This window comes from Caenorhabditis remanei, chromosome III (assembly GCF_010183535.1).
Source record: "Caenorhabditis remanei strain PX506 chromosome III, whole genome shotgun sequence".
Taxonomy (NCBI): domain Eukaryota; kingdom Metazoa; phylum Nematoda; class Chromadorea; order Rhabditida; family Rhabditidae; genus Caenorhabditis; species Caenorhabditis remanei.
The window spans coordinates 3,051,926-3,074,599 of NC_071330.1; the positions used below are offsets into that span (position 1 = coordinate 3,051,926).

Below are 22,674 nucleotides of genomic sequence, written 5' to 3' on the forward strand. Positions count from 1 at the left end.
AAGAAAAATCTCGGCCCGGCCCGGGCCGGCCCGATTTTTGACAAGTCTGATTTAAGAAGAAAGAAAAACTTTTGAAAAATATTTTCGAACCACTAGAATCATGGGGTCTTCTTCTTCTCGATGGACACAAGAATTCACGTGAATCTTCTCTCTTTTTCTTTTTCTTTACACTTGTTCTTCTTCATCTTCATCTTTCTGTGCCTCTCGAAATGTTGCATCTTGCACGTAAACTATGATGAGAAGAGAGAAGGATGGGTCTGTTGAACCTTGAATCCCCTGAAGATATTTATACTTGTTTTGTTGTTGTGAGTTTTGGATTCTGAAGTCAACAAGGATTTGTTGACATCAAAAACTATTGATAATCAGACGATATCAAAGGAAGGGTCGAGTGAAGCTGACCTTCGGACATACTTCATAGAAAAATACTAAAGTACCGCTCAAAAGTATATTAAGAATAAAGCTCTACTTACAAAAATAAAGCTCTACTTTTGATCTATAAGATCCATTAAACTTGATGGGACAATAAGTATTACCAGGACACACTCTCAAAGTTGGACCTTTTCAACTGAAAAAACCAAAACTTAATATACTTTTGAGCGGTACTGTAGGTCTGCATTTGGGTAGGGACTCCTATCCGACAGCTAAAGTAACAACAACCAAGTAATGGTGACTTCCGACTTATCGAATCCAACTGTTCATAACTTTTCAGGAAACAATCGTATGAGAAAGTTGTCAACTACAAAAGTGGAGATCTAGACTTGTTTTAACTGAAAAGAAGCATTTCAAGTGATTTTTAATGGTTCAAAAGCATGTTAGTCGAAGAGTAGACCTCACTCCAAAAAACTACGTGAACAACATTTTCAGACTTTAGCTGCAAATAGAAAACACAAAAATAGCAGTTTGTTGGAGACTTAATTCATTTCAGGATAAATCTGACTGTATTGAACAGTACCAGAATTGCAAATACAGTACTGACCATAAAGATTGTGGCACTTGAAGTTCTCTTTTTAAAACAATCGACTTTGAGGCACTGTGACGACGTTATAATACATGCCATGGTGTCAATTTTTCCAGAACTTGTAGATCAAATTAAGAGCTGTATTTTTGTAGTTGACCACTTTTTTGTGCAAGTGATGCCTAAAGAGCTACTGCAGTTTGGGTTTTGACTGGCTATAACTCCCTGATGTGTGATCATACAAAAATGTTGTCAACTACAAAAATTTAGATCTTGGTTCGTTCAATAAGTATTACAGAAATGAAGACACCGAGACCAAATATAGAATTGTGACACTCATCCTAAAGGCTCACCTAGCGGGGCCTGTTCAAAGCTGTATATCTCGGATCCTAGAAGAGATTTCAAAAAGTTGTCAACTGACAAAATGTAGTTCAATATTCATAGAATATTTCTTCAATTGAAAACATTTTCATAACTTTGAAGAGAGCCGAGATATGTTGCTCCAAGCAATTGCTATCGGCTCTACCAGTGGCTTCTGATCTATATATGGTTTCCTTTATTCCATTTTTCCAAAACCATCCCAATAAATATCACCTTCAACTCATTCACTCCCTATCGTCACCATCAACACACCCTTCCTCCCAATGGCATTCTGTGTAACACACCATTGTTCCGGGTCACCATCACCCTGACCGTCACTCTCTCTCTCTTTCTCTCCAACACCCACCCTCGCACCCTCCATTTCTCCCCTCTCTGCGTCTCATCTACATATCGATTCTTTCCAAACAGTCCTCCTTCTCTTATTCAAATTACTCCCGGCGGCAACATTCAAAAATGAATCGAATGGAGCATAACCCGTATCTAATCAAGAATGAAAATGTCGCCCCATCCAGAAGCTCGTCGATCCCTTCGTATTACAATAGGAATTCCGAGATGAATCAGATTAGGGAGGAGATTGAAGCGTGAGTTTTTAATTTTATAAGATTTTTTTACATTTTAAGTATTAGAATCGAACAAGAAACCAAAAAAAGATCTAAATTTGTCAAATCAATAAATTTCTTACATAAAAAATATAATCTAACCTGGATCTTCATTTTTATAATTGAAAACTTTGCATGTTTTCAGACTTGCTGTATGCATTCATATAAAAATTTACAATGCTTTGCTCAAATCTGACCACAAGACACCACCTGGAAGTGGATCAGATTTCTCACTGGCGCTCCTTTGGCGCGTTTAAAAATGTTTCGAATTTTTCACAATTCATCAGTCTCAGAAACCCAAATTTTTTTGGCGTTATGAAAAACTTTCTTTAAAATCTGGCGCACCTTTGACGCGACTCATCAGTAGTATTAGCACAGAACAGTGTTTACAACTGCGCTCTTTAGAAGTTTTATCTGCGTCTCTCTTTTCCACTCTATTTTTCCAGTTCCGGTAGAGCGCGGTTGCAGAAATCGTGATGTACTGATAGAAAGGAAACCTTTTAATGGAAATCTGGTTAATAGTGCCGCGTGGATCAGATTCTATCAAAACTCGAAAACTTTTATACTGATGCATAGAGCATGTTTCGGTGATGATGCTTGCAGTTGACCTTTTTTTGTACGGGCGATCCATAGTAAGTTACAGTGAGCTAACTCTTTATTGCAGTTTCAGTATGTTTAAACCTCCTTTTCCAGAATCACCTCCCGAAAAAACTTCAATCGAGACTCCGATTCAATGCAGGAAGTGATTGATATCATGACCCGTCAGATCAATAAATGGGAACAACTGGAAGACGACTACGGACCGGATGCGACTCGTCAGAGGAATATTGAGGCATTCCAGAGGAAACGGGACTCGTGGGAAAAGAAAAAAGAGCAAGCGGAGAGAGCATTTTATGAGAGAAGAGACAGAATGAAGAGGGAGATGGAGTATGATAATGGGTACAGTAGGAATCAGATCAGAAGGGAGAGAAGAATGGATGATGACTCGGATAGTGACGTGATGGTAAGTGGTTATTGTTGTATGATAACTTCTAAAAATTGTGATTCCAGGAAGATGACCTGGATACTCGAAATTTCCGTCGACAACCTCTAGGCAACCTAGATTATTCCAGAAAAGATAATTGTGTGAGAGGGCGCGAAGCGAAGCCGATGGCATTGTTGAATAGAGATCGTTCCCGTTCTAGGTAAGAATTCGTATAATTTTTGCTATGATGAACTGAAAATACCACAAGCCTTATCACTTGTACAGTACCATCCAAAGTCTACTTTAACTGTGTCTGACATTCTTACGAAATTCAGACCCGTCTTGGCCCGTCGTCCCGGCGCGAATTCAAAACATATTCACAATTTTTTTCACAAATTAAAAAATAATAAATTTTCATTTTAAAAAGTCAGAAATCCTATGCACATTTGCCTTTTGATCGAAATTTGAAAATGTAAATTCGACTTTTTTTGCAAAAAAATCAAAAACTTTTAATTTTTGAGTATGGACTAGTTATGACGGTTTCGTTCAGAAAACAATAAAGCCAGATTAAAAAATTTATGTAGATCAAAAGTAGAGCATCATTTTTGTAGTTGGCAGCAGGATTGAGAAATTCCGGCCCGATCGGCCCGGTTCCTGTAGAAATTTGAAATTTTTTGGAAAAATTTTGAAATTGTTTGCAAAAAAGTCGAATTTTCGTTTATGTTTTGGAATATCGATAAAAACTGAAGTGTACGAAAATTTTGGAGCATTTTGATGATTTTTAAATGAAAATTTCGAAAAAATATGTGGAAAAAATTGGGCACATTTTTTGAATCCGGGCCGACCGGGCCGGGCCGGCAAAAATTTCTGTCAGCCCGGCCCGGGATTTCCCAACCCTGGTTGGCAGCTTTTCTGCTTGACTGTTCTCTAGAAAGTTACAGACAATTCATGTCATTCCCTATATCTTTCTGGGATTAATTGAATTGAGGGAGAAGTCTCTAGCATGAAAAAAGCTTAATTTTCGTCTACATACCATAAAAAGTTTGGCATTTATAAGTTACACCGTGACATTATCTCTGACTAGTGAGTCCGTCAATTTTCCTCGACGGAAAACAGCAAAAGTTAAAAACCTGTTGGATGGCACTGTAGCTAGCCAATTTCTAGCTCTCTAGCAACACAGTTTATGTCTGAAAACTGAAACTTACAACAGGATCAATTAAATAAATTTTCTTGACATTTGGTGTTTGCGGACTAAAGTTTCACTTTAAATAAGCCACGCCCTTTTTTCATTGTCTACGCTATGATATCGGACAAACTCCCCAAGCTTTTCGAAATATATAGCCAAGACAACGGAAAGAGGGCGTAGCTTATTCAAAGTGCGGGAACTTTAGTCCGCAAACACCAAATGTCAAGAAAGTTTATTTCTCTTGGTTTGTCTTCTGATTTTGCGCCAGTTTTACAGAGACAACTTTTTATCTGAACATTTTCAGATCTCCCCTCCTTCTCCCCCGTCAAGACCATCCCTCAACTTCACTCCAACTCCGTCGTCCCAACATTCCATCGACCCCTCCCGTGAGAGTCCGTCCAGGCAAAAGTCGTGTCACCAAATCGAAAACCCGCAAATGGCGTCCTGGACAGAAGGCTCTTCTCGAAATTCGAAAATACCAAAAGTCCACCGACATGCTCATCCAAAAAGCTCCATTCGCTCGTCTCGTCCAGGAAATCCTTCGAGAATCCACAAATGAGAGTCACGATTACCGTATCCGTGCAGACGCTCTCATGGCATTACAAGAGGGTGCCGAGGCGTTTATGGTGGAAATGTTCGAGGGGTCCGTGTTGATTTCGAATCATGCGAAACGGGTCACGTTGATGCCCACTGATGTTCAGCTGTATAGACGTTTGTGTCTCAGAAATTTGTCTTAATTTTTTTTTAAAGCTAGAAGTTTTTACAAGAGTGTTTATAAAAGTCGTGCAATTATAAATAATTCAAGTATCTCATCATTACATGGCACTGTGAAAAATTGAGTCGCTACGCAGCCAGCTTCAGAGAAAAGTTGATACGGATCGTGAGTAATGGGTGGGGCTTCGGAAGACACTTGAACTGCTAAAAGCTATATTTTCAACGAATTTCTACAAGAATGCGTTCTGCTGAGCACAGTCTGAAACGTTCTATTTCAAGAGCGTATTACCCATGTCTAGAACATACGTAAAACGGCTCAAGGTTCCCGGTAAATCTACAGTACAACTCTCCGTAAATCCACACACAGATCTAGATTCGAATTCAAACTGCAAAAAGTGCCATGTCCGGATATAAGCCCTGCAAGGTAATGAAGCGTCTCCCAATTTTTCACAAAAATTTTCTTAGTTTCGGTAGAGCGCGGTTATAAAATGTGGGAAAAATTGGTCTTGGTTCTATGACCTGAAACTATGACCTGAAGTTTAAAAAAGGAAGTGCTTAAAGGTGGAATACGCTTAACTCTGATTTTTTCATAGCTCTCAGCGGGTTTCAGACCGAATTTTAAAATTCTTTTGATATGAAAATGAACTCACAGTCACACAAACATTATTCTATAAAAAAAATCAGAATTGAGTTTAGTCCACCTTTAATGGATAAAGTTGAAAAGGTTCATCCTCAAAAATGTTTCTTACAAGGGAACCCCAAGGGGTCGCAAGTTTGGAATCGTTCCAAATTGCTACCAGGTATTAGGGATAGATTGAATAGGCATATCCCAAGTTTTTGTATTGTGCTCGTCACTTGCCGCTGAGAAAAACCGTCTTCATCCCTGGTTTTGGAAGCCATTTTCGTGTTTTTACAGGGCTTAACCACAGAAATGAATCTCTAGGAAGGAACCCATTTGAAGAAGCTTGTAAAGTTCAGAGACTCTTCATTCAAAACTACAAAAGTATCGCATTCCACGACGTTTTCTCACTTGATGATATGTTATCGTTTAACATTGAGCACGTTCACTTCACCCGTTCAATATCTCAAAAACAGTTCAATCAATTTCTCAAGCATTGGATTCGTGGATCTAATCCAAGACTACAACGCATGTTTCTATCAATCGATAAAATTGATTCTGTAAACGGAGAAATCTATTTAAAAGGAATCAGATGTATGGAAATGAGTGAAGAAGCAAAAAGAGAAATCCGTCGAAAACACAGACTGTCAGTTAGTGTTGATATGATCCAGATCAGACGGAAGGATGGTACAACTGCAGTGATTGGGGTCAACGATTCAGGGAATATTCTCTATGCCCGTTTCATTGTGCTGCACTAAAACCTAATGGAATTTTAAAACTGTTTTTAACTTTTTCCATGTGTCCTTTTCTATTTCTCTTTGTTTCATATTTTGCGCTTTATCTTTTCTACTGTAACCACCGGAAACTTTTATAAACTTTACATATATATTTACACATAAACGAATGCTACAAATTACCCTTCTATTCATTTGGTCTGCTAACATTCCCAGGACGGATGATTCTAGAGAACCTTCTGGCAAATCAAATAGAGAGAGACCCTTATTATTTCTCCCTCTCCCTAACATATCTCCCTCCTCGCCTACACCCTCTGGCCTATTCTCCCCAATCCTCTGCCCACAACCAACCACAAGAATCGATAATTCGTTTCGAATGGAGCCTACTTTTCCCCTGCTTCGACTACCCGAGAATGTCATTATAGAAGTGATCAAGAATTTGGCTATAGATCCATTGTGAGTTTACTACATGATTTAGGAGCATACTTAACACCGATTGGGCCGGGTCACAATTAAAACTTTCCTCTGTCCAGGTTTCGAACATCAGAAAATTTTTGAACAAAATTTAGAAATTTATGGGATTTTTTTTTCGAAAAAGTGGAACTTTCGATTATATTTCAAAATTCAATCAAAAGCTAGTATTGCATCTTAAATTTGTACTTTTATTGTTTAAAACTTTAAAAATTCAAATTTTTGGTAAAAATAATAGGTTTTTTTCTGGAATCTGGGCCGGACCAATTTTTAGAATATATTTTCAGGTTCGACTTCTCCTTAATCTCAACAAAAACAAAAAATATCGTGGCGTCATTAGGAATAGAAGCAAGTGGTGTTCGCATCATCATTTCTCGTGTTGTTTTAGTAATTGTATACGGTAGATACTTCAGTATGAATCGCAGTTTTTATAACGGTTCGGTTTATCAAGATGCATTGATTCATTTAGACTCAAATCAACTTATTTCTGCTTATTCTCGCAGTATCGATAGGAGAACAGTTCGATCATCCACTCCATTATTTAGTTTCAAAAATTGGCTGGATCACATTAAGACTGTATTCTGTTATAATAAACCACCAAACGTGGAATTCTCGGCGGGAAATAGGCAATTTGAGATGGAATCGTTGAAAAATGTGATCAAAAGTGTCAATGAACTTGTTGTGAATGGAGATAATAGTGAATTTCGGAACAGGGAACTTCTGGAACATTTCAAAAATGTCAACAAACTAACTCTAGGAAGGAATCTATTTGGAGAAGCTTGTGAAGTTTAGAAATACTTAATTCAAAACTTCAAAAGTATCAGATTTTGTGATGATGTCTCACTTGATGATATGTTATTGGTTAACAGTGAGAGCGTCTATTTCTCCTGTACAATATCTCAAAAACAGTTCAATCGATTTCTCAAGCATTGGATTCGTGGATCTAATCCAAGACTACAATGCATGTTTCTATTCATCGATAGAACTAATTTACACGACGGAAAAGTGTATTTGAAAGGAATCAGATGTATTGAGATGAGTGAAGAGTTGAAGAAAGAAATCCGTCAAAAATACGATATTCCTGATGTTGAAATGGTTAAGATCAGACGGAAAGAAGGGACAACTGCAGTGATTGCGACAAAGCACTTAGGATTTTTTCTTTGCGTTCGTTTTTATGTTTTATACTAAAAACATATTGTCCTTCAAAGTGTGTTACACAACTGAAATATTGTTTAAGCGATGTTTATTTTGTTGTTCTGATTGTTATAATTATATATCTTTCCATGCTTTTCTCTATCTAATTCTCTTTTTCTATGTTTTATGTTTTTGAACGGTTTCGATACATAATGAATAAACTGAACGGCAAGACATCTTCCAGAAAATCTCAGAACAATCCCACATATTTTTTCAGGACTCGGTCATTTTACTCTGATTGTATTTAAAAGTCTACGGAAATCTAGAACCACATGTTGTGAAGACATGGACGGAACACAGAATGACGAGTTGAAGAAATACCTTTTGAAACTACAAAAAAGATTGTACACTGAGTCGAAAATATGGAGGAACTAACGTTCTCCACCTAGGACACTCAACTGAACACTCTTCCCAATTTTATTATTTTTCTTCTCAAAATCGAAATTTTCCAATATACATTTTCGAAGAAACATTTAAAAAAAAGAATAAAATTGCTTAATTTTTTGAAGCCGGGCCTTGCCGGGACGGGCAGGCATTGACAAGTATGAAATTCACTTATGGAATATACTCGAAAGGGTCATTTTTAATACCAAAGTACAGAAATTGAAACTTTGGACTTTTATCTAGATCCCAAAAGATACTCATACTCACTTCTCAATGATCTTCTGCTCGTCATCAAACTCTATCACATTCTCCTCTTTCCTCGGCACCAAATAAATCGAACAATTCTTCATAATAGTATTCTCCGAGTCGATATTCAGAAGGGATGTGTCATGTGCACTCTCAATAGTCACTCCATCCATAATCAACTCATCAATCTGACTTCCAGAGAATGCTTCCGATTCAATCATTCCAATTTCTATAGACTCTTTGAAGTAGAGATGATCGATTTGATACATTTTCGAAAACGCTTTTCTCTCGATTCTTCCTATTTTAGTTTTATGGAAATAGATGTAGTCAATGTTGGTCAAATAGTGGAATGCTTCCATAGCAATGACGTCGATTTGAGAGTTGCGGAATCTTAAAAACTATTATTAGTACAGTAATCCTACAGTAACCCAACTCACCATAAATGATCAATATGAGGAAATCCAGCAAAAGCGACAGGTGCCAAGGAGGAGATTGTGTACTGAAAAATATTGAGGTTGGGGGGACTAGTTATTCAAAAACACGGTTTCTAGTCCAACAATTTTGTGTCTGGCGTAGAACTCCATAAAGTTGGGAACCTAGTTTATTGAAAGTTTTTGAGGCTGGCGTGCCGTCGGCGCGTTTTTCAGAAACTAAAACGATGTTTATTAGAGCTCCGTAACTCAGAAGCTGCGCTCTATTGCACATTTGTTTTTTTCTGGGAAAACTATATTTTATCGACATTTGGTAGATTACATAGTGCTCTTGAACTCCAGAAGTTCCGATGAAAAACTGGCAGTAAAAACATAAAATTACTTTTGTTTTAACAAGTGATTAAAACGGAAGTCAGACATCAAATGTTAAAAATATTTGTTCTAACCGAAAAGTACATTCTCATTATCAGTTTAGATCAAGAAACAAGTGAAGCAGTAGGTTCCCAAGTTATGAACAATTTTCGCAAGACACTGAGCAAATTTCCTGATTCTCAAAAAGACTAATTCTGATCCCAGCTTTGAAAACGCGTCAACGACACCCCATCCATATGCCAGCCCCACTTCCTATAATCTTTTATTAAAACAATCACCATTTTTTTCAATTCCGCCCGATTTCAATTGACTCCAGAACACTACTTCAGATGAAAAGAGTTGATCAGTTAGGTAACCAGTTCTCTCACTCTTTTTCGAAATTTTTATCCTCCCATATATTCGAAAGTTTACTTACTGTTCCCCTTTGCTCCTTCTTTCACCGCCCAATTCGGCTACTTTGGACACCTTTTCCTCGCGGAAAAGTAACTTTGGACACTGCATTAGCAAACCAGCTCGTCATTCCCTTGAAAATCAAAGTTTAAAAGAGAAATTTATACAAAAATGTAGATCTAGGCGAGATCTACATTTTCATATATTTTTCTCTTCGAAATTTCAACTTTGAAGCGAGTTACAAGCCGGCAAAAAAATAGCATGACTGTTCCATGAGGATTAGCTCTCTCTCTCTCTCTATAGAGATCTCTAACAAAATTTACATATTCCATCTCAAGATAATCCTTTCTCTATTTCTCCTCCATCCCCTTCGGATAATAAAATGGAAAAACGAGAGCAGGTGGCGAATGCACCCACACGAGCATCTGTCATTCCCATCTATGCTCTCCAGTTGACAACTTTTTGGTACGAGCAGTCCCTAGAGAGTTATGACTATTTTTAGACGACAGCTCAAAATCACTCCACTTTGCAGTGGAATGGGACGATTTGAGAGAGAAATTAGTTTGTCGATATGTAACTTGCTAAGGAGTGCCCGTACAAATCAGTTATCAACTACAAAAATAAATCTTTACCTTTGTTCTTTGTGGTTTATTAATAATCTACTTAGTGGGACAATCAGTGATACCCTGACTCCTTTTCTGAATAAAAACATGTGATAAGGCTCTTTGACAATGACGCATTGAAAATGTATTTTCTCATCTGAAAAATTATTTTAAGCTCTTCGATTTACATACCTGGAAATAAACTAGTAATCTTTCTCTCCAACTGAGACATTTCCTTTTTTAAATTTTTTTGATGAAGCATTGAAATTATTCTTACAGTCTGGTTTGAGTTTTATTTTTAGATTTGGAAAACTAAACTTCGTTTTGAATTTGTGTTCTTGACGTCGGAAACAACATAAAACAATCAAATCATTTATTAAAACACCGGAATGATTAATTCTTTGGAAAGAAGCGAAAACAGTTGGACCGGTCAATTACAGGAACAGAAATAGGAAAACAGTAAAAATGAATTCCATCAGATGCCAAAAACAGAGAAAAAGAGACCCGATTAGTTATTGAATTACGACCCAATAAGCATTTTTACAGAAATACCAGATAGAATAAAAGGAGACCAAATATCGAGAATCTGGAGAATGCAGAACACGGTTCATCCAACTCCGAATCTCCAATATAGTCTGGAATCACGATGGGCGGTCCACAGTTGTTACAGTAATCCGAGCACTTTGGGCAGATCAGAGAACCTTCTCGAAGCCATCCGTCGACCACTTTTTTGATGTGGACCTTTTGATTTTCAGCGTAACATGGATACATGTCAGTGGCGTTGTATGAGCCAACGTAGAGAGTTCCATTCGTGCATTGGTACTGGAATAGATTCAGATTTAGTATTGGATCTACCCACGAAGAAAACTTGCCTACCCGCGAACGCAAAATAATGCATTTTTATGGCACAAAAATGCAAAAAATGCATTAAATTGCATTCGTGAATAGAATTAAATTGCATTAAATGGTACAAGTTTTCTTCGTGGGTAGATCCATATACAGTACTGGCCATAAAGAATGCCCCACTTGCAGTTTTAGTTGAAAACGGTTAACTTTGTGAGTGTGACACGGCTTTCCTAATAGTATCACAATATTGATTGTATATGGAGCGTGTAGATCACAAATAGAGCTTCATTTTTGTAGTTGACAACTTTTTTGTACGAACACATCCTAAGAAGTTATCAAGCGTCAAAGTAATTGCTCACAATTGTTGCCCTTTTCAGTTCTAAAAGGGGAGATTTTTGAGGTGTCTACATATGTAGTAGTAACCTGTAACTTCTTAGGATGTGCTCGTACAAAAAAGTTGTCAACTACAAAAATCATGTGCTATTTTTGTTCTGTCCAACGTATACAAAACAAAATTTGTCGGACAATCACGTGACACCGAAATACACTCTCAAAGTTGGACAATTTCAACTTAAAATGCAAAATATGATATAATTTTGACCGGTACTGTATAGTCGACCTACCTCATAACACCCTGCCATATAATGTGAGAGCACCCGTATCCTTCCGCACTTCCTCTCTGTCCATGGCTTCGGAAACTCAAAACATTTCGAATTCTCTCCATAAACTTCTAGAATATCCTCTCCTCCTTTTCCATTCCCCTCCAGCTCACACCTCGAATCTTTATGTTGCTCTTTATCCAAAAGTTTCCATTCGAATTCTTGTAAAAACGGACAGTAATCAGCCATTTCCACTGATCCACCGTAATACTTCGCACCGTCGGGACTGACTCCTGGGAGACTCATAAAGTTACGGTATTGAGAGGGAAGCTCTTTTTGGAATGGAATCAGATTGCATAGGGCTAGAGAGTCGCGTTGGGAGGTACATCTGGTTATTGCCATTGACTTGGTGCCGTCATGTTTGATATCACTACAGTAGGGATAGGCGTCTTCTCCTCTAAAAGAAATGGAAGGTGAAATTATTGCGTTCAATTGAGCAAGTGCGCTCTATCGGAAACTTTATTCTCCGCCAACTTTCAAAATATTTTTTTGATATTTCGCGACAAGATTCATCACAGCTTTGCAAGTGCAGTCTACCGAAACTGACTCCTCTAGATTTGCTGCATCGTCGTGGATATTCGATACGGAGTTAAATGCCAGCTAGCGTCGAGTCTAGTAGAGCACGAATGCACTGCTACAAATTAGAATTTCGCGCTCGAAATCGCTGGTAATGCGATGGAGCGCAGTTGCTCGACGACCCGGGGTCTGGGGGTGAGAACTGAAATCAACCGCGCTCAGCTGAAATCAGCGAAATTCAAAAAAAATTTAGTCGAAAAACTTACCAAAAATGCGGGAAAACTGGCATAAATCTGCTCAAAAAGTGGTCGATAAGTAGTAAGCTGCGTATCAAAATGACACAATAAAACTTCGAATTGCAAAAATTAAAATTTGAATTTTCCTCCAAATCTAATGGAGCGCGTTTAATTACAGTACTCACCCCCAGACCCCGTGCGACGACCATGACCCATTGGCATTTCTAGATTTAGCATTTCATTGGAGCGCATTTGCACAACACATGGCAGACTGGAGTCGCTACGCAGCCAAATTTAGTTTTTTTAATGTGTGTATGGTAAATGTTAGTCAATTTTTTCATATCTTTCTTGTATTTTTTGCTTTTTTTAAAGTTTCCAACATTTTCTTGAATTTCGCGCCTAATTCAACTCACAATATCCTCTTCTGATGAATCCATTCCCCACAACTCTTCATCGCAAAGTCACAACCAAGCTCTTTTCCCCAATGCAAATCTTCAGCGACTCTTAAAAAACAAAAATCAGATGTCAAAATAGATAAAAATTCAAAAAACTCACTCATAATTAGGTTGATACCATCCAGTATCCTCCAAAAATGCCAGAGTCAGCCTAGAATATACCGGATTCTGAGTATGAGTTCCAGTCATTGCTTCGTTCTGAAAATCTTCGAAATTTATTCAAAATCTGTCAAAACCCGTTTACCTCATAAGCCCTCTTCTCCCAATGCGTCAAATAAGTGCCCTCTCCTCCTTGATTCTCAAGCTCCGCCCCTTCCAGCTGATCGCATCCGAAATGTCTTCTAGCTTCTTCTCGAACTTTCGGTGTCACCATCATATGAATCGGATGGATGACTTTCCCCTCTCCAGTCCACCAATCCTCTCTCAAAACTGTTGTAATCGTGTTACTATCCCAGTCATAATACCCTTTCTGTTTGTTCAGTGATGTCGGGCGACCGTAACGATTCCTGCAAATGATAACATTCAAAGACACCTCCTTCCCAATTCTCGAGGCGTGCTTCCGTGGCGCAATAGGCAGCGCGTTCGGCTGTTAACCGAAAGGTTGGTGGTTCGAGCCCACCCGGGAGCGAAACTTTTTTCGATTTTTCAAAAAGATTTTTAGCAGCACTTACCGTTTTGTTCTTGGTTTTCCGTCTTTATCACGGAAAAATGCGTATAGGCCAACTGAAAATCCTAGAGCATGAAGAATCTCGTGTTTCACTGTGCTTGTGAGAATCTCATAGTCATGATTATGAACGGAGAGGGCGTTGGGACAAAGGTTCACATTTCCAGCAATTGGACGGTCGAAATCTGCTTCTTGTTGACAATGTGCAGCATAGGAAAGGGTCTCCGGACCTTCGCAACGTTTAGAGTTGTGGGCGGTGACATACCTGGAAGAATTTTTAAGTTTAAAATGTCACACGGAGTATCGCTGATACAAGTACGCTCTACTGCCAATTTATCGGAGACGGATCAGAACAGTTATTCAATAGGGCGCATTTGCATAGGTTATGATTATTTTCAAAAAATGTGCAACGCAACAAAAATCAAAACTCACAGAATGAAATCTGAATCTTTGACGCCTTCACCCATCTCTCCACTCGTCTGACAATCATCAGTGTTGTTGCACGCGAGGCAGTCCTGAAATGAAAAAAGATAAAAAGAAATTTCCGTAAAACAAAAAAAAAACTCCGTCGAGCCGGATTCGAACCAGCGACCTAAGGATACCCACTGACTCTACAGTCCTCCGCCAACTGAGCTATCGACGGGACGAGAAACCGGTGTGTCACTTACCAATAAATGATCGGCCGGAATGTCTGCCTCTCCGCATGTCGTGTGTTCACGGCATCCTTTATCACATGCAACGTTACGCATTCCTTGTTTATAGTAGTAGAATGATGAGATACATTTTCTGAAAATTTGGATTTAAAAATATTTGTATTCAGCAAACACGCTCCACCGAAATCTCAACTAACCTCCTCAACCGAATCGGCGTCTTCATAGGTCGAACTCTCAACGCATTCTCCCAATACCCAACAGCTTCCGGCAGTAATGTTGTATTCACAAAATTCTGAACTTCTGCTGTCAAATTTTGAATACTTTTGTCATAATGTAGTTGTATTCTCAATGGAGCGAACTTTTCGACTTCAGGTGGAGCTTCAGTATCAGAACTCCTTCGATGACGATGCGCGTGACGGTGTTCGATGGGAACTTCCAGAAGGACGTCTTCTATTCGGGGATTCTGAATACTTAGAATTTGTGAAGATTTTCCTGTAAAAAAGGAACCAACCTGATAAGAGCATGGCAATGAACTTATACAAGGCAAGAGGAATGAATAGGCAAAGAAGTGGAATATTAACCGGGGTTTCATCAAAAATAGTGGTTATTTATAATTGAAATTTGCTGGTAGAGAAGTAAAGATTACCGATGAACCATGAGTTGATGTGATTTGATGGTCTGAAAATTTCAATTATGTTTATATTATAATTAGTACCCGAAAAAATCCAGAAATAAGTCAAAAAGCGTGTTACAAAAGTACAATAACCAAAGTTCTTCTCTCTCCAAAACAAGGTAATTAGTCATTCAACCTTTGAAAGAAGTGAGAGGAGAGAGGCCTATTTCACATCTATTATTAAGAGTTGAGTAGGAGAAAATAAAGGAGGAGGAGAATAGACAAAAGTGGGATGAGGAAGGAAGAGGTGAGAGTTCAAGGACAGGTTAAGGATGAGGAGGAAAAGAAGGATAGGGGTAAGGAGATGACAAGTATCAGATATACGTAAGGAAGAGAAAACGAGAGGGTCCGTTATGTATATGTATGAAAATATCAGAAATTTTTCATGACTGATCTTCTTTAACACTAACATATTGCGTCAAAAATGAGACGGAAGTTACAGTAAAACCTCAAGTTAGAGGTGCCCATATTAACATAAATTTGGTGCAAAATATCTCAACTGCCTTGAGATATGTCAAATTTTTTTCAACTGAAGAAATATTTTATGAATATTCAGCTACATTTTGTCTGTTAACAACTTTTTGGTATCTCCTTTGAGAAAAAAGATATACCGCTTTAAATAAACTTTGCAGGGCACCTCTAGTAGAGGTTTTACGGTAAACAATGTGATTATTCAGAAGTACAGTAATAGCCATAATTCTAATAATTTTGACCGTTTTTAGTTAAAAATTTTCAATTTTGAGAAGGTGTCCTGGTGTCACTGATTAGTCGTTATATTTCGACGAAGTAATTCATCCCTCAAATCGTCCCATTTCAGTGCGAATCGGGTGTTTTTCGAGCTGACCCCTTAAAATGACCATAACTTTCTAGTGAGTGTACGTACAAAAAAGTTGTCAACTACAAAAATGAAGTTCTAGTTTTGATCTGTATGATCCATCGGAAATTTGCTTGGTGGGACAATCAGGAATACCATGACAACCTCTCAAACTTGAACATTTTCAACTCAAAACGGCCACAGTTGCTAGAATCATGACCACTACTGAATGAAAAAAAGAACAGTTTCGAATCGGACCAAAAATGGGACCAGGGCATACTTTCGTGATTCATCTACTGGAACAAAAGGACTTGGGTACTATGATTCTCACGATATAGCAAACGGTACCTATGCAAACGCGCTTTAAAATTTTTGCTAAAAAAACACATTACTTGCCGGTGAACATTTGAATATCCTACAGGAATTTTTAGGATTCGTCAATATATCAAATTTTCACGTTATTTTCTCATTAGAGCGTGTTCGGTATCTCATACATATCGTGGATTCATCAATGACCTCCAAAAAAGAGCTAGCTGTTAGTGGTCACCTAACTCAAAGTAAAATCCTCATATAATCTAATAGCCTATTATTCCATTTCAAAAAGTACATGATCATCCCTGCAATAAGAAACGCAGAGAAAACAGGAAGGAAAGTATGGCACTACTCGCGATTATCTGCCGACACATGTTTCTTCCGACGGGAAAAGTCTTGTATTGCTCCTCATCTACAGTGTCTGCCCATCATCCTCCTCCCTCTTCCTCTTTCCCAAATAACAAGAAATACAAAAATAAATAAAGGGAAAGAGTGTTGCCACCCGTGTGGTTGATCGTTAGAGAGCAAAGAGGAGAGAAAAAGTTCGAGTGGTCATTTCTACCGGATTTCTTTCCTCCCCATCTTTTCAACCGTTTGTTTTTTTATTAGACACTTGTCCATCCACGGAGACTATTTATTTGGGAGAATCGAGAAGGTGAAAAAAATCAGTTGAAATGCTTGTAATATGATATGGGACTGTGCTTTTTGCACCGGTTTCAATGGAAAGGGAAACCTGGGAGGGGAGGAATCGGAATCTGGGAAAACAACACTTTTTGCTCCAGGTGAACTCAAATTTGCAAGAAGATCAAGGACATACCCTAATGCCTGTATAAAATGCGTTCCGTTGAACAAATTTGGCTTCTATTGCAGGGCCTCATCTAATACAGTTTTTGAGGTATGTTGGAATCATGAGATGCTTGAGGAAGGCATCTGAAAGGGCAATACCACGCCAAAAATACTAATTTCTAACATTACAATATAAGAAAGCCAGAATTTGGAAATTTTTAATTTGAAACTCCAAAATCAAAGTTTTCTAATATTTCTTGGGGCACCAGCGAAAATCAAGAAAACATGAATTCCTAAAAGATTCTGGGAGATTTTTGCGGTTCGATCAGATATATCATATTTTATTCGAAAAGGTAATAATTCTGTGCTTCTTTCAATTTATATTCCTTAGCAAACATCCTGCATTATAACATAACACCATTGATAAAATAAATACGTGAACTTTATTCGAATATCAAAAGCACGGAATTGGCAGCTTTGCCAACTCTGTGAAAAACAAATGAATTGAAGGAAAAATATAAAAAACACGTGAACTAAACAGGGAAGAAAAGGATTTCCAGAATCGGCAAAGTTGCCGATCTTGTTATTAAAAAAAGATATTCCAAAATAATTAATTACGTGAGCTTTGTGACAGTAGGAGAAGAACATCTTCGTGGTTGAAATCGCTCATCGAAAAGAAAGATGTTGATAAGAGCAGTAGAAGAAGCCGATCGATGATTTGTATTAAATTTATTCAAGTCTCGTTGTCTGAAATTACCATCAGGATTATAGAGCTCTTTGGTTTTGATTACAAACCTCTTTTAAGGTAAAATTCCAGTTGCTTCAAAATAATTTTAGTGATAAACCAACACTTATGTATATGTTTTGCAGATGTATCAGAGAACAAATTGATAGGTTCGGTCCTGAAATACGAATTTTTACAATACATGCGCCTTGCCTGTCCGCGAGAAGAACACTTTTCCAAAATCTTCCCAATCCGAAAATGACAAACATTGCAGAATGAGAAATGAATTTTTTTGACATTCAAATAAATATCAGCGAAGAAAGATCGTTGAAAAAATATCAACGTGCTCTAGATTTATAAAAAACATAGTTTTAGAGCAATGTTTGTCATTTTCTGACATGCGAGTGGAAAGATTTTGGAAAAGTGTTCTTCTCGCGGACAGGCAAGGCGCATGTATTGTAAAAATTTGTATTTCAGGACCGAACCTATCAATTTGTTCTCTAATACATCTGCAAAACATACATAAGTGCTGGTTTATCACTAAAATTATTTTGAAGCAACTGGAATTTTACCTTAAAAGAGGTTCGTATTCAAAACCAAAGAGCTCTATAATCCTGATGGTAATTTCAGACAACGAGACTTGAATAAATTTAATACAAATCATCGATCGGCTTCTTCTACTGCTCTTATCAACATCTTTCTTTTCGATGAGCGATTTCAACCACGAAGATGTTCTTCTCCTACTGTCACAAAGCTCACGTAATTAATTATTTTGGAATATCTTTTTTTAATAACAAGATCGGCAACTTTGCCGATTCTGGAAATCCTTTTCTTCCCTGTTTAGTTCACGTGTTTTTTATATTTTTCCTTCAATTCATTTGTTTTTCACAGAGTTGGCAAAGCTGCCAATTCCGTGCTTTTGATATTCGAATAAAGTTCACGTATTTATTTTATCAATAGTGTTATGTTTTACAAAATACAACTTTTATGTTACGCGAAACAGGAAAAACTCATAGTTGTTATTTTACTGGAATTCCCCACAAGAAATATCATCATTTGCTCTGATTGCAACTTTTTCTGTTCAAAAATATTGAATTTCACAGGGATAATCCAATATTTGCGAAAAGCAAATTTTCCTGTGAAAAGTCACAGAAATTTTAAAGTTTTCCGTATTTTGTTATGCGAAATTAAAAAACTTTCTTATATGGTCATGTTATTGTGAGCGGTGAAATCGTCTTTTTCAGACAAAACTTATTTTTACAGTTTATATCCGGAGATACTGAGATCACAAAACAGTAATTAGTGTCCCCATTATATATTTTAGACCCAACCTACATTGTTGAAGACCTGGTGATGTGGAAGTTCTGATCGTGCAAAGGTTTTCTTAATATCAGGCTGTCCTGAGTTTTTGGGATTTGAACGAATGCCCTTACGGTAATTGCAATGTGGATTTTAAGCAGGGCTGGGCAAAATATTTGAATTCTTGTTTTGAATGTTTGATATCTTTGGTGAAAGTTGACCAATCTGTTCAAAACTTTCTTGGCTGTTTTTAATTACCAATTCTTACATTAGATGACCCAATTCAGGGAACAAGGTTGTGCGGTCACGGTGAACTCAAAACGTGGTCAAATAATTTGCCCAGCCCTGATTTTAAGGTCTCACAACCTGGATAGTTATTTGATTATGAAGAATTCAAAAACAGATTCAATATCCGCGTTTCGCATATTTTTCAAGGCCCGGCCTTTTTAATAACTTTTCATAATTTCTTCTAGCTCTGATTGATAGTCGAAAAGTTGCTTTTTTTTTGCTAAAAAATTCAAAAAAATTCAAAAAAATTCGAAAAAATTTGAATTTTGAATTTTGGCGCCAATTACCCAGGCCGGGTCTTAACTGGTATGCAGTTTTGTCAATATTGTAACGGATTAGGTTTAGTCAGTGAAGATATCTTATTTCTTAAATAAAGCAAGAAGAAATGCATAGTAAGGTGACGAGAAATAAATCCGACGAAAAGTAACTTTTTTGAACTACAATCCAGTTTATGAATTGAGAGAAAAGTTTTTCCTTTATCAGCAATTTGAACTACAAGATTCTAAACAACAAGTTTAGTCTCGTTAATGACAAAGTGCGTATCAGAAAACGTGATAGTCAGAAGTATTCCTAATTCTTATATGAGATTAACATTATACACTGAATAAGGATTAGATGACATGGAAAGCCGAAACTACACAAATTGTGTGATAATGTGAAATGGATTAAGAAATTAAAATGCGATTTTCAGCAAATCTGGAAAAAAGTTCCAATGACCATGTCTAGACACAATATAACATATTACAAAGAGTATTTAGCCAGCCAAGTCGCCTTTCTCTCCCCCCATCAAAGCGGTAAATATGGGTTGTTTCGAACACATTGTCAAGAGTGTACCAAAACTTATTGCGGAGGGTAAAGGGGGTCTAATGGACATCTCGAGGACTCAATTTGTTTGTGTTCTCGTTTCTGAATGATTCGAATCGCAAAAGAAGAAATCAAATGTCAATTCGAATGAAAAATAAAAAACATTTGGAGAGTGTTAATCAGATTATCTGTTCTCCCCTACTCTCCCTTCTCTCTCTTTTTCACACTCGGCCCGTTTTCGGTCAAGTGTTAAGAATCCGTTCGGTACACACATACGATAATATGGCTTGTGGTCTATTATGGGAACTCTGGAAGTTGGATGGGGTGTCGGAGGCGCGGAGAGGGGAGGGAATCTGTTGATTTTGATTGTGAAGACTTCAATACAGAATATGGCAAAGTGCCTCAGGAGGATTCAGACTTACAGAATTGTGGGCCGAAAAAGTTAGGGCCCGGTTTTTGAAAAAAAGGATTTGGGTAAATCATCAAGCCAAAAACGTTTTTTCTAAGGACTACGGAATCTGAATGTTCTAGAAAGAGACATGTAACATGCTGCGAATTCTCAAGACTGAAAAAAAAACTTAGTGACATTTCGAAACCTGGAATAAGTACAAATATACAGTACCGCTCAAAAGTATATGTATTAATTTTCGTCTTTTTCAGTTGAAAACGCCAAACTTTGAGATTGTTTCATGGTAATACTTACTGACCCATCAAGTAGATTTTTAATGGATCTTACAGATCACGTGTGGAGCTTCATTTTTGTAGTTGACAACTTTTTTGCACGGACACTCCCTGCAAAATAGGGCGATTTTTGAGCTGTCCTCTTGAAATGACCATAACTCTCTAGGAAGTGCTCGTACAAAAAAGTTGTCAACTACAAAAATGGAGCTCTACTTTTGATCTGTACGATCCATTAAAAACCTTTTTAATGGGACAATAAGTATAAGCATGACACACTCTCAAAGTCGGACCTTTTCAACTGAAAAAACCAAAACTTAATATACTTTTGAGCGGTACTGTACGAGTGCCTAACGAAAAATAGTAGTTTTGTACAATGAATAGAAATAGTGTCGGTTCCGAAATGTCTCAGTTTCAAACGGATTTCTCCAACTTTGTCTATTTAAAATGAGCCGTAGTAAAAAATACTGAAAAACGTAAGTTTTCGGAAAATTGACATATTTTTGTAAAACGTAAAAATGTAAAACGGTCTATCATCAAGTCAACGATTTCAAAAAAATGTGTGTTTCATTTCAGCAGGTATCTTTAGAATCCGAAAAGCAACGAAAATTGTTTGAAAAAAACCGATCTAGCTCAAATTTCCACTACAGTATAACCTACTTTTCAACTTGCGATAGTAGTTTTTCATGAGAAATTGAAAAAAATTTGTTTTGACAGAGTTTTGACAAAGAAATTGAAAAAAAAAACGTTTCAAAAATGAGGAAAATTAAGGGAAAGAGAGCGTGAGAGCATGCACCACCTAACTATATGAGCATATTTCTCATAATTGCATTTCTTCAAGTACTTCTTTGAAACAATATGCAATACCGGGTCAAGTACATATCAATAAGCATCCTTACATTAGGTGGTAACAATTCTTCATTCAAAAACTATCTATTGTACATGACTGTGGCCACTCTTTTATGCACCATTTCCCGAATAGAAGAAATGAGGAATCAGGGGGGACGAGTAACCCTATTAAAGAATGTATGATGTACATAGTACAGATGTCACTTAGTCCGGACGGACGGGTTCGGACAGATTTTGAATTGAATAGTTGGAAATTTAATGGGAAGGGAAGAGAGAGAAGGAGACGCAGAGGTTTGGTCGGAAACTGGGGTGAAAGTTGAAAGGGATATTAATTGGTGGGAGGGAGATGATATCGTTTTGAGGGTAATGGGTACTTTCCTTTATGATCTACAGTGTCAAAAAATGGTGATGGGTTTGAAACCTAGGGGGAGAGAGGTAAACGGAACGGTTCAAAGCCAACAAACAAACCGAGTCGGCGGCATGGTTTATTAATGAGGGATCATTATGTGAACACCTTGAATAAATAGGGAAAGAAGAGGGGGATATGTAGCCTAATATAATATTTTGAATAGGTGGAAGGACCTGGTTAATTAAAAACCATACTTGCAAACCGGGCCGAAACGAGCCGAAACGGGCCGGCTCGTAACTCGCGCCAAAATGAATATTACGAGCTGAAAAATATACGAAAATGTAGATCACGGCGAGTTTTATGTCTGTAACCTATTACGGGCCGGATGGCTATTCGTTAATGTGCCGCAGGCCGGGAAAAAGTGCCAAAAACGCGAAAATAGCCAAAAAAAAAGCCTTTATAGCCCGGCCCGCGGCACACTAACGAATAGCCATCCGGCCCGTAGTAGGTCACGGAATAGAACTCGCTGAGATCTACATTTTGGTATATTTTTGAGCTCATGATATTGAGTTTGACGCGAGTTACGCGTCGGCCCGGTTTGCAAGTAAATTGAGAGATTGGACTTGGACGTTTGGGAACTAGATGTTTTGAAACCAAGATTATAAGGACATGAGACTCATGGAACTATACGGAATTAATTTTCTCCAAAGTTTTAGTTTTCTGAACTAGTATTCTTCTCACAGCGGGATAACTACAGCCATGAATTCTAAGGGTACGTTGGTGCCGTAGTTATACAGATGCTGTTCTATCATAGGTGCCGTTATAAT

At 37.6% G+C, this 22,674-nt stretch overlaps 3 protein-coding genes across 3 annotated transcripts; 1 reads left to right on the top strand and 2 right to left on the bottom strand.

Moving 5' to 3' along the window:
- Positions 1 to 1,798: 1,798 nt before the first annotated feature.
- GCK72_008762 (uncharacterized protein) lies at positions 1,799 to 4,822 on the top strand (the record flags this gene model as incomplete). The annotated part of the gene is made up of 4 exons (XM_003107633.2): positions 1,799 to 1,917; positions 2,629 to 2,938; positions 2,986 to 3,119; positions 4,390 to 4,822. The coding sequence occupies 4 exons, from the start codon at positions 1,799 to 1,801 to the stop codon at positions 4,820 to 4,822; spliced, it is 996 nt and encodes a 331-aa protein (XP_003107681.2).
- A 3,642-nt stretch (positions 4,823 to 8,464) lies between these two features.
- GCK72_008763 (uncharacterized protein) lies at positions 8,465 to 8,806 on the bottom strand (the record flags this gene model as incomplete). The annotated part of the gene is made up of 1 exon (XM_053727028.1): positions 8,465 to 8,806. The coding sequence occupies one exon, from the start codon at positions 8,804 to 8,806 to the stop codon at positions 8,465 to 8,467; it is 342 nt and encodes a 113-aa protein (XP_053586605.1).
- A 1,976-nt stretch (positions 8,807 to 10,782) lies between these two features.
- Positions 10,783 to 14,863, bottom strand: GCK72_008764 (uncharacterized protein; the record flags this gene model as incomplete). The annotated part of the gene is made up of 10 exons (XM_053727029.1): positions 10,783 to 11,064; positions 11,712 to 12,144; positions 12,913 to 13,002; positions 13,055 to 13,152; positions 13,199 to 13,460; positions 13,626 to 13,883; positions 14,051 to 14,133; positions 14,287 to 14,404; positions 14,469 to 14,734; positions 14,783 to 14,863. 10 exons carry the CDS (start codon positions 14,861 to 14,863, stop codon positions 10,783 to 10,785), a joined length of 1,971 nt encoding a protein of 656 aa, XP_053586606.1.
- Between the last annotated feature and the right edge of the window lie 7,811 nt (positions 14,864 to 22,674).